This window comes from Nerophis ophidion, linkage group LG07 (assembly GCF_033978795.1).
Source record: "Nerophis ophidion isolate RoL-2023_Sa linkage group LG07, RoL_Noph_v1.0, whole genome shotgun sequence".
Taxonomy (NCBI): domain Eukaryota; kingdom Metazoa; phylum Chordata; class Actinopteri; order Syngnathiformes; family Syngnathidae; genus Nerophis; species Nerophis ophidion.
Genome location: NC_084617.1, coordinates 5802202 through 5822255, shown reverse-complemented (window position 1 = coordinate 5822255; position 20054 = coordinate 5802202). Strand labels below are relative to the sequence as shown.

The following is a 20054-nucleotide window of genomic DNA, read 5'->3' as shown; positions in this document are numbered from 1 at the left end:
CTGTCATTTTTTCATAATAATGAACTGGCAGCAGCCAGCGTCATCTCACAAGACCCTCGGGTGCCGTGAATGTCAATCAAGCAAGCTACGGAATTTGCCGCCCATGTTTTTCTTGTAAAGTGTACGGAAGCTGGATGAATTAGATGCCAAAAAGCAACCACTTTCATGTGGTATTGTACAGAAAGGACAACTTTTTTTCTCCTCCATTTGAAAATGTGGGCGTTATCATCATTACTGTCTGATTCCAATCAATGCAAGTCATCAGAATCAGGTAATACACCAACTTATATTCTTGTCTTCGTGAAAGAAAGACATCTATATGTGTTACACATGCTTGTATTATCATTAAACACATTTAACTTGTTTACAAAAATGTCTCTTTCATAAATAAATAAATATAAATGATATATATAAATGAGGTAGATCCCCTCGAGTTGGTCAATTGAAAAGTAGCTCGCCTGCAGAAAAAGTGTGGGCACCCCTGAAGTACAGCAACTATTAAGTTCACTATTATTTGGACCAACGAGACAATAATGCACAAGTTAATGTTAATTTAACTAAGTAGTATTTTTGAAACATATTTAATCTGTAATAAACAAAAATAATAGTCTACTTGGACATAATGCAGCCAGGATATACTTGAGTCAATTATGTTTGTTTAATGAATGCAAAGAAAAGACTCAAAGGAGCCATATGTAGTAACTTTAGGGTCAAGTCATCATTAAATGGCCTTGATATGTCTAAAATGCATTAATTAATCATGTTCTTTTCCAAAACCTTTATAACTGATAACAATAGTTCAGCCGGGATATGTTCATTTCAAAATTATATTTACAGCCCCGAAATCTGGTTATTGTTTTCATTTCGATGCCCCGCCTTCCACCGTTTGAAAAGATAAAGTTATGATTTACAGCATAATTTTGACGTTTTATTTCATAATTGACGTTTTATCTAATATTTCCGACTTCATTTTATAATTTTGATTTATTTTTTAAATCTCATAACTTTTTATCTCATAATTTCAATTGATGTCATATTTACCTTTTTTTTTTTAATTCTCATAGTGTGAATGTTGTCTGTCTATCTGTGTTGGCCCTGTGATGAGGTGGCGACTTGTCCAGGGTGTACCCCGCCTTCCGCCCGATTGTAGCTGAGATAGGCGCCAGCGCCCCCCGCCACCCCAAAAGGGAATAAGCGGTAGAAAATGGATGGATGGATGGACTTTTTATCTCATAATTTTAACTATCTCACAATTTTGAGTTTTTGTCTCATAATAATGACTTTTTAATCTTATAATGACGAAAACATTTTAGTGACGGAAAAAGGACTTCCTTACTAACAAAATACTGTTTTGAAAAACAAAACCAAAAAAAAAACATAGCACGTTCCAGTTCTGGCAATCACTTACAAAAGCCCTTAAATTAATATTTTTGTTAAAAACATTTAAATTGACTTAGCTAGCCCTTTTTGTCTTTTTTTTAATTAATTAATTAATTTATATTTTTAGTATTATTTAATAATATTTAATACTATATCTGTATTTGCTTTTGTTTTCTTGTTGTTGAAAGTACCTTGACTGTTGAGTGAATTATAAAAGTATGTTTGTTGTTCAATAACAAAAATAATAAAAAAAAAGTTCTGGCTAACGTGCTAGCATTTAAGCTTGCAACAGCCAGGCAGTGGGAACATAAAAAAAATAGACTGAATAAATCCAACGATATTAATGAGGCGGTTTAGCTCGGTTGGTAGTGGCGGAAAAAGGACTTCCTTACTAATAAAATACTGTTTTGAAAAAAACAAAAAAAAAAAACATAGCATGTTTCAGTTCTGGCTATCACTTACAAAAGCCCTTAAATTGATATTTTTGTTAAAAACATTTAAAGTGACTTAGCTAATTGTCTTTATTTTTTTTTTTTCAAATATTTTTTAGTAATATTATTTAATATTTAATACTATATCTGTATTTGCTTTTGTTTTCTTGTTGATAGTACCTTGACTGTTGAGTGAATTATAAAAGTATGTTTGTTGTTCAATAACAAAAATAATAAAAACGTTCTGGCTAACGTGCTAGCATTTAAGCTTGCAACAGCCAGGCAGTGGGAACAAAAAAAAAAATAGACTGAATAAATCCAACAATATTAATGGGGCGGTTTAGCTCGGTTTGTAGAGCGGCCGTGCCAGCAACTTTAGGGTTGCAAGTTCAATTCCCGCTTCTGCCATCCTAGTTACTGCTGTTGTGTCCTTGGGCAAGACACTTTACCCACCTGCTCCCAGTGCCACCCACACTGGTTTGAATGTAATTTAGATATTGGGTTTCACTATGTAAAGCGCTTTGAGTCACTAGAGAAAAAGCGCTATATAAATATAATTCACTTCACTAATGTAAGGTATGAGTTTTGTCTCGCTTATTATAATGTATAATAATAAGGAAGAGTATATAAAAACAGCTAAACTTGTGGGACTTGGTGGGCATAGCGATGCCGGATTTGTTCTTCGGTGGATGCCTCGGACAAGAACACAGCGAATAATAAGAAAATAAAGATTTATTTAAAACTAAAACAGGCTAGGAACAGAAACACTGGTGCTAAGCAGAAAAGACAAACAAGGAGCTAGCATGGGAGCTAGGGAAACAAACAGACACACTACACTTGGCACAAGGGCACAAAAAGGGAAAACAAAACAATTAGCATGAGAGCTAGGGGGAAAAAAACAAAGGCATAGCTCGAAAGCTAGCGAGTATCAACATGAAAAGCAGTCGTCACTTGTTGCATAAAGGCCAATTGGGATCCGAGGTTGAAAAACAAAAGGGGCAGGCTTAAATAGTGCAGTAATCAAGAGTAACAGGTGGAAACAATATGCAACCATGGTGACGGAGCAAAACAGGAAATAAGGAAGTCAAACAACAGAATGTGGTATAAAAATGAACAAAGCTATAATATGGTATGATCCGGGCATCGGATCATAACAAAACTAAGGCCAGGTATGTCATTAACTTTCTGATCATATTTTGTTCGCAAGCCAGCAGGTGTTCAGCAAGTTAGCAGGATTCCAATTCGGTATTTTTCATCGATTGTATCAGTCAATAAATATTTAGTGTTTTTGTGTTGTTTGTTAAGATTAATGTATGTCAAATGCTGAACTGTTTGTGTTTTGTTTGTCATTAAGGTGGACTGGCAGTTTAACACTGAGGACCAAGTCCAATCCTGAGGTGACTTTGTGCTTTCTGTTGTACTAAAATATATTTTTGTTGCACTATATTTAAACTTTATTGTACATTGTGGGGAGTATTAATAAATCTGTATTAGTTTCGGGTTACCAACTCTATAAACAAGGCTTGCAATGTACACATATTTCCACTAGATGGCGCCAGTGCCCTGTGAATGTCTTCTTTGGGACTGCATGAATAGAACAGTCCAGTGTTTTTCAACCCTTTTTTGAGCCGAGGCACATATTTTTTTCAATGAAAAAATCCAAAGGCACCTGCAGAAATCATAAAAAAATGAAAATCAGTCGACCAGGGGTCACCAACCAGGTCGCCCGTAAGGACCAGATGAGTCGCCCGCTGGCCTGTTCTAAAAATAGCTCAAATAGCAGCACTTACCAGTGAGCTGCCTCTATTTTTTAAATGTTATTATTTACTAGCAAGCTGGTCTCGCTTTTTAATTCTAAAAGAGACAAAACTCAAATAGAATTTGAAAATCCAAGAAAATATTTTAAAGACTTGGTCTTCACTTGTTTAAATAAATTCATACATTTTTTTACTTTGCTTCTTATAACTTTCAGAAAGACAATTTTAGAGAAAAAATACAACCTTAAAAATGATTTTTAGGATTTTTAAACACATATACCTTTTTACCTTTTTACCTTTTAAAATCCTTCCTCTTCTTTCCTGACAATTTAAATCAATGTTCAAGTATTTTTTTTTTCATTGTAAAGAATAATAAATACATTTTATTTAATTCTTCATTTTAGCTTCTGTTTTTTCAACAAAGAATATTTGTGAAATATTTCTTCAAACTTATTATGATTAAAATAAATAAAAAAATATTCTGGCTAATCTAGAAAATCTTTAAAATCAAATTAAAATCTTATTTTAAAGTCTTTTGAATTTATTTTAACATTTTTGTTCTGGAAAATCTAGAAGAAATAATGATTTGTCTTTGTTAGAAATATAGCTTGGTCCAATTTGTTATATATTCTAACAAAGTGCAGATTGGATTTTAACCTATTTAAAACATGTCATCGAAATTCAAAAATTAATCTTAATCCGGAAAAATTACTAATGATGTTCCATAAATTCTTTTTTTTTATTTTTTCAAAAAGATTCGAATTAGCTAGTTTTTCTTTTTTTTTTTCAGTTGAATTTTGAATTTTAAAGAGTCGAAATTGAAGATAAACTATGTTTCAAAATTTAATTTTAATTTTTTTCCCTGTTTTCTCTTTTAAACCATTCAATTAAGTGTTTTTTTCATAATTTATTCTCTACAAAAAACCTTCTATAAACGGAAAAAAAATGTATCACGGAACGACACACAGAAATACCCATTTTTTTTATATATATATAGATTTATTTATTAAAGGTAAATTGAGCAAATTGGCTATTTCTGGCAAATTATTTAAGTGTGTATCAAACTGGTAGCCATCCGCATTAATCAGTACCCAAGAAGTAGCTCTTGGTTTCAAAAAGGTTGGTGACCCCTGGCGTAAAGGATATCACCACATGGACTCCGGAACACTTCATAAAACCACTGTCAGTAACTACAGTTTTTCTTTACATCTGTAAATGCAAGTTAAAACCATACTATGGTAAGCCGAAGCCATTTATCAACAACACCCAGAAACGCTGCAGGCTTTGCTAGGCAGGAGCTCATCTAAGATGGACTGATGCAAAGTGGAAAAGTGTTCTGTGGTCTGACGAGTCCACATTTCAAATAATTTTTGGAAACTGTGGACGTGGTGTCCTCCGGAAAAAAGAGGAAAATAACCATACGGATTGTTATAGGCGCAAAGTTTCAAAGCCAGCATCTGTGATGGTATGGTGGTGTATTAGTGCCCAAGGCATGGGTAACTTACACATCTGTGAAGGCACCATTAAGGGTGAAAGGTTCATACAGGTTTTGGAACAACATATGTTGCCATCCAAGCAACTTTTATCGTGGACGCCCCTGCTTATTTCAGCAACACAACGTCAATCCACGTGTTACAACAGCGTGGCTTCATAGTAAAATAGTGCGGGTACTAGACTGGCCTGCCTGTAGTCCAGACCTGTCTGGAAATGTGTGGCGCATTATGAAGCCTAAAATATCACAACGGAGACCCCGGACTGTTGAACAAGTAAAGCCGTACATTAAGAAGAATGGGAAAGAATTCAAGTTTATTGTTCTTCGGTCAAATGGTCAACAAAGCAAACAAACAGTTGTACATTCATAGATTGAAAATAAAAAATGTTACAGACCGAAAGGGTTTAGGCTGAGGTTAAACACTTATTGCGCCTAACCCTATAAACAATTTCAAGTACAAAATAAACTTCCGAAAATTATAAAACGTCCTTTGCACAACTTATTATAAACAACATTATAAACAACATGGACGTAGTTCAATTTTATACACAGTACAGGCATGTGAAATATCCCTGTGTGCATATTAGACCTTTGCAATAATTATATATACAATATATACAAACAATTGTACTTCTATTATTATTTATATCTCATGTTTAATTTTAATCAACATTAATCAATCAATCAATCAATCAATGTTTATTTATATAGCCCCAAATCACAAATGTCTCAAAGGACTGCACAAATCATTACGACTACAACATCCTCGGAAGAACCCACAAAAGGGCAAGGAAAACTCACATCCAGTGGGACGCCAGTGACAATGCTGACTATGAGAAACCTTGGAGAGGACCTCAGAAGTGGGCAACCCCCGCCCTCTAGGGGACCGAAAGCAATGGATGTCGAGCGGGTCTAACATGATACTGTGAAAGTTCAATCCATAGTGGCTCCAACACAGCCGCGAGAGTTCAGTTCAAGCGGATCCAAGACAGCAGCGAGAGTCCCGTCCACAGGAAACCATCTCAAGCGGAGGCGGATCAGCAGCGTAGAGATGTCCCCAACCGATACAGGCGAGCGGTCCATCCTGGGTCCCGACGAGCGGTCCATCCTGGGTCTCGACTCTGGACAGCCAGTACTTCATCCATGGTCATCGGACCAGACCCCCTCCACAAGGGAGCGGGGGACATAGGAGAAAGAAAAGAAGCGGCAGATCAACTGGTCTAAAAAGGAGGTCTATCAACATCCTCGGAAGAACCCACAAAAGGGCAAGGAAAACTCCCACCCAGTGGGCAGGGAGAATTCACATCCAGTGGGACGCCAGTGACAATGCTGACTATGAGAAACCTTGGAGAGGACCTCAGAAGTGGGCAACCCCCGCCCTCTAGGGGACCGAAAGCAATGGATGTCGAGCGGGTCTAACATGATACTGTGAAAGTTCAATCCATAGTGGCTCCAACACATCCGCGAGAGTTCAGTTCAAGCGGATCCAAGACAGCAGCGAGAGTCCCGTCCACAGGAAACCATCTCAAGCGGAGGCGGATCAGCAGCGTAGAGATGTCCCCAACCGATACACAGGCGAGCGGTCCAGCCTGGGTCTCGACTCTGGACAGCCAGTACTTCATCCATGGTCATCGGACCGGACCCCCTCCACAAGGGAGGGGGGGACATAGGAGAAAGAAAAGAAGCGGCAGATCAACTGGTCTAAAAAGGAGGTCTATTTAAAGGCTAGAGTATACAGATGAGTTTTAAGGTGAGACTTAAATGCTTCTACTGAGGTAGCATCTCGAACTGTTACCGGGAGGGCATTCCAGAGTACTGGAGCCCGAACGGAAAACGCTCTATAGCCCGCAGACTTTTTTTGGGCTCTAGGAATCACTAATAAGCCGGAGTCTTTTGAACGCAGATTTCTTGCCGGGACATATGGTACAATACAATCGGCAAGATAGGATGGAGCTAGACCATGTAGTATTTTATACGTAAGTAGTAAAATACTTACTAGTGCGACCCCCCCCACCCCTTTTAAGGGGACGGGCAATATGCGCATGTGTAAAGTTAGGAGGACATGCCTCATTTAGCGCAAAAAAGTCTTTTGAACGCAGATTTCTTGCCGGGACACATAGTATTAACTACAATGTTAATTCAAGAGTGATATATTTTTTCAAGACATTGGTCTTAAAGTGTTTTTTTTCCACCTGAAAAGCTTGAAAAATGTATCTCCTCAGTTCCCAAACGTTTAAGGTGTGTTGTTAAAAGGAAAGGCCGTGTAACACAGTGGTAAAAATGCCCCCGTGTCAACTATTTTGCAACCTGTTGCTGACATAAAATTCTAAGTTAATGATTATTTGCTAAAAAAAAAATAGGTTTCTCAGTGTGAACATTAAATATCTTGTCTTTGCAGTCTATTCAATTGAATATAAGTTGAAAAGGATTAATAAATCATTGTATTCTGTTTTTATTTACCATTTACACAACGTGCCAACTTCACTGCTTTTGGGTTTTGTACATCTTGAATAGAAAAGCATTCTCCAGTCTGACCTGGTGCCACCGGGTATACATTGTTGGACCACATGCCAGCCTTAAGAGGGTTACATGTCACTTTAGTTTCCATTTCCTACAAGGGTGTCTTGCTTCAGTGCCTGGCAGACACAAGCACGAATTGAATCCAGCCTGAGCTGTTCACATCTTTTAAACGCGGGGGGGTCAGAGTTAATTTATGCGTCTGCTTGCCGGCAGAAGTGAAAGATGATTCTAACAAGGTCTGGAATGGCGTTTAGCTGGCTGTCACTGTGGAGGCATGGCTTCAATTACAGTGCCTGGTTCTTGCATGACTGCTGTTAGTCAGCGGAGCACTCGTGTTGACAGTTGCTGTTTTGTAGTGGAGCAGTCAGTCTGGACTCTTGGACTTATATTCAAGTTTGTTTCACCTCGACTAACTTAAAGGGAAACTGCACTTTTTCCAGATATTTTGCTTAATATATACAAACCCCGTTTCCATATTAGTAGGGAAATTGTGTTAGATGTAAATATAAACAGAATACAATGATTTGCAAATCATTTTCAACCCATATTCAGTTGAATATGCTACAAAGACAACATATTTGATGTTCAAACTCATAAACATTATTTTTTTGTGTGCAAATAATTAACTTAGAATTTCATGGCTGCAAAATGTGCCAAAGTAGTTGGGAAAGGGCATGTTCACCACTGTGTTGCATCACCTTTTCTTTTAACAACACTCAATAAACGTTTGGGAACTGAGGAAACTAATTGTTGAAGCTTTGAATTCTTTCCCATTCTTGTTTTATGTAGAGCTTCAGTCGTTCAACAGTCCGGGGTCTGCGCTGTCGTATTTTACGGTTCATAATGCGCCACAAATTTTCCATGGAACACATGTCTGGACTGCAGGCGGGCCAGGAAAGTACCCGCACTCTTTTACTACAAAGTAACGCTGTTGTAACAAGTGGCTTGGCATTGTTTTGCCGAAATAAGCAGGGGCGTCCACGATAACGTTGCCTGGATGACAACATATGTTGCTCCAAAACCTGTATGTACCTTTCAGCATTAATGGTGCCTTCACAGATGTGTAAGTTACCCATGCCTTGAGTTTGAGCACGTGGCTTGGCATTGTTTTGCTGAAATAAGCAGGGGCGTCCATGGTAACGTTGCTTGGATGACAACATATGTTGTTCCAAAACCTGTATGGACCATTCAGCATTAATGGTGCCTTCACAGATGTGTAAGTTACCCATGCCTTGAGTTTGAGCACGTGGCTTGGCATTGTTTTGCTGAAATAAGCAGGGGCGTCCATGTTAACGTTGCTTGGATGACAACATGTGTTGCTCCAAAACCTGTATGGACCTTTCAGCATTAATGGTGCCTTCACAGATGTGTAAGTTACCCATGCCTTGAGTTTGAGCACGTGGCTTGGCATTGTTTTGCTGAAATAAGCAGGGGCGTCCACGATATAACGTTGCTTGGATGACAACATATGTTGCTCCAAAACCTGTATGGACCATTCAGCATTAATGGTGCCTTCACAGATGTGTAAGTTACCCATGCCTTGAGTTTGAGCACGTGGCTTGGCATTGTTTTGCTGAAATAAGCAGGGGCGTCCACGATAATGTTGCTTGGATGACAACATATGTCGCTCCAAAACCTGTATGGACCATTCAGCATTAATGGTGCCTTCACAGATGTGTAAGTTACCCATGCCTTGAGTTTGAGCACGTGGCTTGGCATTGTTTTGCCGAAATAAGCAGGGGCGTCCATGATAACGTTGCTTGGATGACAACATTTGTTGCTCCAAAACCTGTATGGACCTTTCAGCATTAATGGTGCCTTCACAGATGTGTAAGTTACCCATGCCTTGAGTTTGAGCACGTGGCTTGGCATTGTTTTGCTGAAATAAGCAGGGGCGTCCACGATAACGTTGCTTGGATGACAACATATGTTGTTCCAAAACCTGTATGGACCTTTCAGCATTAATGGTGCCTTCACAGATGTGTAAGTTACCCATGCCTTGAGTTTGAGCACGTGGCTTGGCATTGTTTTGCCGAAATAAGCAGGGGCGTCCATGATAACGTTGCTTGGATGACAACATATGTCGCTCCAAAACCTGTATGGACCATTCAGCATTAATGGTGCCTTCACAGATGTGTAAGTTACCCATGCCTTGAGTTTGAGCACGTGGCTTGGCATTGTTTTGCTGAAATAAGCAGGGGCGTCCATGATAACGTTGCTTGGATGACAACATATGTTGCTCCAAAACCTGTATGGACCTTTCAGCATTAATGGTGCCTTCACAGATGTGTAAGTTACCCATGCCTTGAGTTTGAGCACGTGGCTTGGCAATGTTTTGCTGAAATAAGCAGGGGCGTCCATGGTAACGTTGCTTGGATGACAACATATGTTGTTCCAAAACCTGTATGGACCTTTCAGCATTAATGGTGCCTTCACAGATGTGTAAGTTACCCATGCCTTCAGTTTGAGCACGTGGTTTGGCATTGTTTTGCTGAAATAAGCAGGGGCGTCCATGATAACGTTGCTTGGATGACAACATATGTTGCTCCAAAACCTGTATGGACCTTTCAGCATTAATGGTGCCTTCACAGATGTGTAAGTTACCCATGCCTTGAGTTTGAGCACGTGGCTTGGCATTGTTTTGCTGAAATAAGCAGGGGCGTCCACGATAACGTTGCTTGGATGACAACATATGTTGTTCCAAAACCTGTATGGACCTTTCAGCATTAATGGTGCCTTCACAGATGTGTAAGTTACCCATGCCTTGAGTTTGAGCACGTGGCTTGGCATTGTTTTGCTGAAATAAGCAGGGGCGTCCACGATAACGTTGCTTGGATGACAACTTATGTTGCTCCAAAACCTGTATGGACCATCCAGCATTAATGGTGCCTTCACAGATGTGTAAGTTACCCATGCCTTGAGTTTGAGCACGTGGCTTGGCATTGTTTTGGGTACTAATACACCCCCATACCATCACACATGCTGGCTTTCGAACTTTGCGCCTAGAACAATCCGGATGGTTCTTTTCCTCTTTGTTCCGGAGGACACCACGTCCACAGTTTCCAAATATAATTTAAAATGTGGACTCGTCAGACCACGGAACACTTTTCCGCTTTGCATCAGTCCATCTTAGATGATTTTGGGCCCAGCCAAGCCAGAGGTGTTTCTGGGTGTTGTTGATAAATGGGTTTCGCTTTGCATAGTAGAGTTTTAACTTGCACTTACAGATGTAGCGACCAACTGTATTTACTGACAGTGGTTTTATGAAGTGTGGTGATATCCTTTACACACTGATGTTGGTATTTTCTTCTTTGTTCCGGAGGACACCACGTCCACAGTTTTCCAAACATAATTTGAAATGTGGACTCGTCAGACCTCGGAACACTTTTCCACTTTGCATCAGTCCATCTTAGATGATCTCGGCCCCAGCCAAGCCGGCGGTGTTTCTGGATGTTGTTGATAAACGGGTTTTGCTTTGCATAGTAGAGTTTTAACTTGCACTTACAGATGTAGCGACCAACTGTAGTCACTGACAGTGGTTTTATGAAGTGTGGTGATATCCTTTACACACTGATGTTGGTGTTTTCTTCTTTGTTCCGGAGGACACCACGTCCACAGTTTCCAAACATAATTTGAAATGTGGACTCGTCAGACCTCGGAACACTTTTCCACTTTGCATCAGTCCATCATAGATGATCTCGGCCCCAGCCAAGCCAGAGGTGTTTCTGGGTGTTGTTGATAAACGGGTTTTGCTTTGCATAGCAGAGTTTTAACTTGCACTTACAGATGTAGCGACCAACTGTATTTACTGACAGTGGTTTTATGAAGTGTGGTGATATCCTTTACACACTGATGTTGGTATTTTCTTCTTTGTTCCGGAGGACACCACGTCCACAGTTTCCAAACATAATTTGAAATGTGGACTCGTCAGACCTCGGAACACTTTTCCACTTTGCATCAGTCCATCTTAGATGATCTCGACCCCAGCCAAGCCAGAGGTGTTTCTGGATGTTGTTGATAAACGGGTTTTGCTTTGCATAGTAGAGTTTTAACTTGCACTTACAGATGTAGCGACCAACTGTAGTCACTGACAGTGGTTTTATGAAGTGTGGTGATATCCTTTACACACCGATGTCGGTTTTTGATGCAGTACCACCTGAGGGGTCATAGGTCCGTAATATCATCGCTTACGTGCAGTGATTTCTCCAGATTCTCCGAACCTTTTGATGATATTACGGACCGTAGATGGTAAAATCCTTGCAATTGTCACGCCTGTAAGTTTTGGTTTTGGTCAGGTTATGTTTAGCTTTTTGGACAATTCAGTTCTGTCTTGGCATTTCCTGGTTTGTTTTCGTCTCCGTGCCAACTCATTAGTTTTCACCTGTCATGTCACGTCCTTGTTCTCAGCCTCACACTCGCACGCACCCTACCCATGCTGCACCTTCTTCACGCCCTCGTTTTGTCCAAGTAAGTCTTTGTTTATAGTTCATAGCCAATTGTTTCCGTGCAAAGTCCTTTTAGTTTGTCCATTGTTTCATGCCATCGAGCAGGTGTTTTCGTTTCAAGTTCGTACTGTGTAGCCAAGTTCTGTACCTCCATTGTGAGCTCTTTTTGTTGTTCGTTTGTTTATTAAATACATGTCATGTACTCACGTCCACGCCTCGCTCGTGCTGATCCTCATCTGCATCGAGGAAACGATCCATGTCCAAGCCCAGTTGTGACACCAATAGATCGTTGAGAAATGTTGTTCTAATTTGTTTGTGAATTACTTAGCATTTCATGGAAGCTGCTTTTATACCCAATCATGGCACCCACCTGTTCCCAATTAGCCTGCACACCTGTGGGATGTTCCAAATAAGCGTTTGATGAGCAGTCCTCAACTTTATCAGTATTTATCGCCACCTTTCCCAACTTCTTCGTCACTTGTCAAATGCTAAAGTTTGAACATCAAATATGTTGTCTTTGTAGCATATTCAACTGAATATGGGTTGAAAATGATTTGCAAATCATTGTATTTTGTTTATATTTACATCAAACACAATTTCCCAACTCATATGGAAACGGGGTTTGTACAAAACAATAAAAATATTGTGCTGATCTTGAATACGGTTAATATCGGTATCGGCCTATGGTATCAGAAGGAAACATTGTATTGGAACACTTCTATTTTTCAGTGTCTATTTTTTAAAAATGTGAGTCTTCTATGCGTACGCCTCGCTGTTGCCCCCGCAGAGTGGAGGCGGTATTACAAGAATGAGCCATTTTCTTGTGAGACTGAACGGGATGATGTTTGGTGGACCCTAAAAATATCTTCGGCGAGCCTACATTGTGTAATGTGAGGATATGAGAATGATGACGCAATTTAATATAACGAGAAAAAGTTTATTGAGCAAGATGACATTTTAACAGTTGGTTCATATTTTATGAATTCTGTTGAACGGCATCAAAAGCAAAGTCTTTATTCAGCGACGTCAGACTGTGGGGAAAAGGAGAACAAAAATAAGTATTTTATTCCAACCAATTTAAGTCTTGGAAAAACATTATGGCAGGGGTGTCCAAACTTTTTCCACAGAGGGCCGCACACGGAAAAATGTAAGCATTTTTGATATTTTTCATTTTCAACCCATAATAAAATATATGGATTTTTTTTTTTTTTTTTTTTTAAATCCTTAAGGTTCCTGGGGAGCATAGAGCAGTGGTCCCCAACCTTTTTGTATCCGCGGACCGGTCAACGCTTAATAATTTGTCCCGCGGCCCGGGGGGGGGGGGGGGGGGGGGGGGGGTGTCCTTTTTTTTTCTTTTTTTTTCTTTTCTTCTTTGAAGTGAAGTGAAGTGAATTATATTTATATAGCGCTTTTCTCTAGTGACTCAAAGCGCTTTACATAGTGAAACCCAATATCTAAGTTACATTTAAACCAGTGTGGGTGGCACTGGGAGCAGGTGGGTAAAGTGTCTTGCCCAAGGACACAACGGCAGTGACTAGGATGGCAGAAGCGGGAATCGAACCTGCAACCCTCAAGTTGCTGACACGGCCGCTCTACCAACCGAGCTATACCGCCCTTTGGCATGAAAAAGGGGATGTTTTTTGTGGTTGGTGCACTATTTGTAAGTGTATATTGTTTTTTTTATGTTGATTTAATTTAAAAAAATAATATATATATATATATATTTTTTTTTTTTAATAAAAAATTCTCCGGCTTCCTCCCACTTCCAAAGACATGCACCTGGGGATAGGCTCCTCCCACCTCCAAAGACATGCACCTGGGGATAGGCTCCTCCCACCTCCAAAGACATGCACCTGGGGATAGGCTCCTCCCACCTCCAAAGACATGCACCTGGGCATAGGTTGATTGGCAACACTAAAATGGTCCCTAGTGTGTGAATGTGAGTGTGAATGTTGTCTGTCTATCTGTGTTGGCCCTGCGATGAGGTGGCGACTTGTCCAGGGTGTACCCCGCCTTCCGCCCGATTGTAGCTGAGATAGGCGCCAGCGCCCCCCGCGACCCCAAAAGGGAATAAGCGGTAGAAATGGATGGATGGATGGAAAAAATTCTTCTGCGGCCCGGTGGTTGGGGACCACTGGCATAGAGGGTCTCGGTCACTAAAATGTTAAAAACAAGTCAAATTATTATTATTTTTTTTTTATTTAATGCTTACAGTAAATCTCTATATCAACTTGAGGTTGATATAAAGTAAAACAAATAAGGTTTTATGCCTTTTCTGTCAAAGACAACTTTGTTTTTTATAGTAAAACTGAAATATGCAGTATTTAGATGGATAGATAGTACTTTATTTAGCAATTAAAGCCCTCAAAGATCAATAATGCAGGACACCATTGATTTGAATTATTTAATATTTGTGAGTAATCACAGTGAAAAGTTAAATAAAATCCTACTAAATATATTTGAGATCCGAAAGGTTCCCCACTCATAAAGTGATGCATTTTTATTATTATTATTTTTTTTACTTTTAACACTTTAATTACAAGATCAACTTCCGATATATCTGTCGATTTTAAGTTTGAACTATTATTTTGTTTGAATGAATGGAATAAGTTTATTTCGGTCTTATAATCAATCAAATCAATCAACCATTTTGTGTGATTAGTTTTACAGTAAATGTTTTATGTATACAATAATGCACATTTACACACGAAAGAAAAGAAAAAGAATGACCAAAAAAGGAATAGGCTGAAGCCAAAGCTTATATTTGCCTATCTTATACCTTCATAGAACATTAGATTGCCTGGAACATCAACTTTAAAAAAAAAAAATCTAAAAAAAAATCAATGGGATGAAAGTAATTGTTACTATATTTTATAATTTTCAATTATTTCACCTTTCAATGTTTTCTTAAACCTGACCAAAGAAGTACATCACTGAGCTTGTTCCACCATTTAACTCCTAAAACTGTAATACATCTGTATTTTATATTTGTTCTCGCTTTACCTATTTCAAAAATCGACATCCCCCGTAAATTATAATTTTCTCCTCTTAAATGAAATAGCCTGAGAATACAAGCTGGAAAGCTGCTGTTTTTTACTCGAAACATAATTTCCATTGTTTTTAAAAACACAATGTCTGAAAATTTTAACACATTTGAACTTTATAAATAATGGATTGGTATGTTCATAGTAGCAGGCTTTGTGTATTATTCTAATGAATAATACATGTTTTATGCTCTTTGGTCAAAACTTTGATGTTTTTATAAGGCAACCACACAACATATGCAACTTTTTTTCCACATAAAACATTTTAAAGTGATAATTTTCAAGTAATTATTCATTATAACATAGATTTTTTTGTCCCTTTTTGTTTGTGCAATGGAAAAAACGCTTAAAAAAAATGCCTGCATGGCAGCTTTGTGTCAACATTGCCACTTTTTCTCTTTAAATTTCACCTCATTCCATCCATCCATCCATTTTCTACCGCTTATTCCCTTTCGGGCGGAAGGCGGGGTACACCCTGGACAAGTCGCCACCTCATCGCAAGGCCAACACAGAAAGACAGACAACTTTCACACTCACATTCACACACTAGGGACCATTTTTTAGTGTTGCCAATCAACCTATCCCCAGGTGCATGTCTTTGGAAGTGGGAGGGGCCTATCCCCAGGTGCATGTCTTTGGAAGTGGGAGGGGCCTATCCCCAAGTGCATGTCTTTGGAGGTGGGAGGGGCCTATCCCCAGGTGCATGTCTTTGGAGGTGGGAGGGGCCTATCCCCAAGTGCATGTCTTTGGAGGTGGGAGGGGCCTATCCCCAGGTGCATGTCTTTGGAAGTGGAAGGGGCCTATCCCCAGGTGCATGTCTTTGGAAGTGGGAGGGGCCTATCCCCAAGTGCATGTCTTTGGAGGTGGGAGGGGCCTATCCCCAGGTGCATGTCTTTGGAGGTGGGAGGGGCCTATCCCCAAGTGCATGTCTTTGGAGGTGGGAGGGGCCTATCCCCAGGTGCATGTCTTTGGAGGTGGGAGGGGCCTATCCCCAGGTGCATGTCTTTGGAGGTGGGAGGGGCCTATCCCCAGGTGCATGTCTTTGGAGGTGGGAGGGGCCTATCCCCAAGTGCATGTCTTTGGAGGTGGGAGGGGCCTATCCCCAGGTGCATGTCTTTGGAAGTGGGAGGAAGCCGGAGTACCCGGAGGGAACCCACGCAGTCACGGGGAGAACATGCAAACTCCACACAGAAAGATCCTCAGCCTGGATTTGAACCCAGGACTGCAGGACCTTCGTATTGTGAGGCAGACGCACTAACCCTTCTGCCACCGTGAAGCCTCATTCCACTTTTTTTTTTTAAATGTTTTTTTTTATTTATTTTTGCAATATTGTCAATTTTGCAAATGGCCCCCGGGTTGCACTTTGGACACCCCTGCCCTATGGTAAAATATGGTTTCAAAGAGGGTAATATTGCTCATTTTGTTACCTTTCCAGCATCGCGGCTCTTGGCCCTCAGCTTGTTGACCTGGGACTCGGCGATGTCAGCACGCTCCTGAGCCTCTTCCAGCTCATGCTGGACCTTCCTGAGTCTGGACATGTGAGTGTTGGCCTGCTCCTCCTGTGGAGTTAAAAAGTAAAATATTAAAGTACTCTACGATAAGCAATATTTAACTTAAAAGGACTTACAGCCTCCTCCGACTGTCTCTTGTACGCCTTGACTTTAAGCTGAAGTTTGTCCACCAGATCCTGAAGTCTGTTCACGTTCTTCTTGTCCTCCTCAGTCTTTATGAATACAAATATATACGCAGTATTATAGTCTGTATGTTTTATCGTTAAAAGTGTTCATTGATGATTCTTGTAAGAGGAGACACCTGGTAGGTCAGCTCCTTCACTCTCCTCTCATATTTGCGGACTCCTTTAATAGCGTCCGCTCCGCGTTTCTGCTCTGCGTCAACATCAGATTCAAGCTCACGCACCTGAAGTCAAAGACATATTGAACGTTATTAAATGTGTCATGCGTCTACAATCTTAACGTCATCGGTCTCAGCGAAACCTGGCTAAAACCTAACGACTTTTTTGCGCTAAATGAGTCATGTCCTCCTAACTTTACACATGCGCATATTGCCCGTCCCCTTAAAAGGGGTTGGGGGGTCGCACTAGTAAGTATTTTACTACTTACGTATAAAATACTACACGGTCTAGCTCCATCCTATCTTGCCGATTGTATTCAATCAATCAATCAATCAATCAATCAATGTTTACTTATATAGCCCTAAATCACTAGTGTCTCAAAGGGCTGCACAAACCACTACGACATCCTCGGTAGGCCCACATAAGGGCAAGGAAAACTCACACCCAGTGGGACATATGTCCCGGCAAGAAATCTGCGTTCAAAAGACTCCGGCTTATTAGTGATTCCTAGAGTCCAAAAAAAGTCTGCGGGCTATAGAGCGTTTTCCGTTCGGGCTCCAGTACTCTGGAATGCCCTCCCGGTAACAGTTCGAGATGCCACCTCAGTAGAAGCATTTAAGTCTCACCTTAAAACTCATCTGTATACTCTAGCCTTTAAATAGACCTCCTTTTTAGACCAGTTGATCTGCCGCTTCTTTTCTTTTTTCTCCTATGTCCCCCCCTCCCTTGTGGAGGGGGTCCGGTCTGATGACCATGGATGACGTACTGGCTGTCCAGAGTCGAGACCCAGGATGGACCGCTCGCCTGTATCGGTTGGGGACATCGCTACGCTGCTGATCCGCCTCCGCTTGAGATGGTTTCCTGTGGACGGGATTCTCATTGCTGTCTTGGATCCGCTTTGAACTGAACTCTCGCGGCTGTGTTGGAGCCACTATGGATTGAACTTTCACAGTATCATGTTAGACCCGCTCGACATCCATTGCTTTCGGTCCCTTAGAGGGGGGGGGGGGTTGCCCACATCTGAGGTCCTCTCCAAGGTTTCTCATAGTCAGCATTGTCACTGGCGTCCCACTGGATGTGAATTCTCCCTGCCCACTGGGTGTGAGTTTTCCTTGCCCTTTTGTGGGTTCTTCCGAGGATGTTGTAGTCGTAATGATTTGTGCAGTCCTTTGAGACATTTGTGATTTGGGGCTATATAAATAAACATTGATTGATTGATTGAATATACAACGAAAACTTTAACCTTAGTCCTAACATAAACAATAAATATAAATCGTTTGAGGTGCTTACTATGAGGGCTGTCACACCACTGCCTCTACACCTGGCTGTTATCTACCGCCCCCCAGGGCCCTATTCGGACTTTATCAATGAATTCTCAGAGTTCGTTGCTGATCTAGTGACGCACGCCGATAATATAATCATAACTCTCGCTGCTGTGTTGGATCCGCTTTGGACTGGACTCTCGCGACTGTGTTGGATCCATTATGGATTGAACTTTCACAGTATCATGTTAGACCCGCTCAACATCCATTGCTTTCCTCCTCTCCAAGGTTTCTCATAGTCATCATTGTCACCGACGTCCCACTGGGTGTGAGTTTTTCCTTGCCTTTATGTGGGCCTACCGAGGATGTCGTAGTGGTTTGTGCAGCCCTTTGAGACACTAGTGATTCAGGGCTATATAAGTAAACATTGATTGATTGATTGATACTGAAAGTCACTACTAGCGACCACGCAGTCTGATAGTTTATATATCCATCCATCCATTTTCTGCCGCTTATTCCCGTTCGGGGTTGCGGGGGGCGCTGGCGCCTATCTCAGCTACAATCGGGCGGAAGGCGGGGTACACCCTGGACAAGTCGCTACCTCATCGCAGGGCCAACACAGATAGTCAGACAACATTCACACTCACATTCACACACTAGGGCCAATTTAGTGTTGCCAATCAACCTATCCCCGGGTGCATGTTTTTGGAAGTGGGAGGAAGCCGGAGTACCCGGAGGGAACCCACGCATTCACGGGGAGAACATGCAAACTCCACACAGAAAGATCCCGAGCCTGGATTTGAACCCAGGACTGCAGGACCTTCGTATTGTGAGGCAGACGCACTAACCCCTCTGCCACCGTGAAGCCCATAGTTTATATATCAATGATGAAATATTAACATTGCAACACATGCCAATACGGCCTTTTTAGTTTACTAAATTGCAATTTTCAATTTCGCGCGGACGTATCATGCTAAAACGTCGCGGTATGATGACGTCACGCATTGTAGAGGACATTTTGTTCCAACACCGTTCCCAGCTATAAGTCGTCTGTTTTCATCACATAATTCCACAGTATTCTGGACTTCTGTGTTGCTGAATCTTTTGCAATTTGTTCAATGAATAATGGAGACGTCAAAGAAGAAAGCTGTAAGTGGGAAGCGGCGTATTGCGGCCGCCTTAAGCAACACAAACACAGCCGGTGTTTCATGGTTTACATTCCCGAAAGATGACTGTGAAGCTTTACTATGGAACGGAGCGGTCAAGCGAACACGGTTGGATTGGACCACACACACAAAGTACAGTGTATTATGCAGCGATCACTTCGAAAGATTGTGTTTCGAAGAGGGTCTTTTGCGAAGGGCAGGGATACGCATCGCCACCACCCGTCGACTGGTGCTGAAAAAAGGTGCGGGGGCAGACCTTCAGGTTGTACAGGTACGATCATATAATTTCACTAAAACACTAGTAACACAATAAGCAGATAAGGGATTTTCCAGAATTATCCTAGTAAATTTGTCTAATAACATCTGAATCGCTCCCACTATATAGTCTTTTTTTCTTTTTCTAGTCCTTCACTCTCACTTTCCTCCTCCACAAATGTGAAGTGAAGTGAATTATATTTATATAGCGCTTTTCTCAAGTGACTCAAAGCGCTTTACATAGTGACACCCAATATCTAAGTTACATTTAAACCAGTGTGGGTGGCACTGGGAGCAGGTGGGTAAAGTGTCTTGCCCAAGGACACAACTGCAGTGACTAGGATGGCACAAGTGGGAATGGAACCTGCAACCCTCAAGTTGCTGGCACGGCCACTCTACCAACCGAGCTATGCCGCCCCACCAATCTTTCATCCTCGCTCAAATTAATGG

At 41.0% G+C, this 20054-nt stretch overlaps 1 protein-coding gene across 1 annotated transcript in view; it reads right to left on the bottom strand.

The window, feature by feature from the left end:
• Positions 1–12941: 12941 nt before the first annotated feature.
• Positions 12942–20054, bottom strand: part of LOC133555832 (myosin heavy chain, fast skeletal muscle-like) — an 81884-nt gene continuing 74771 nt past the window's right edge. Inside the window, exons 38-41 of the mRNA XM_061905241.1 lie at positions 16882–16986; positions 16697–16792; positions 16497–16628; positions 12942–13056 (exon numbers count right to left, since the gene is read on the bottom strand). Of these exons, the coding sequence (XP_061761225.1) occupies positions 13039–13056; positions 16497–16628; positions 16697–16792; positions 16882–16986 (351 nt within the window). The 3' untranslated portion in view covers positions 12942–13038. The remainder of the gene's footprint in view (positions 13057–16496; positions 16629–16696; positions 16793–16881; positions 16987–20054) is intronic.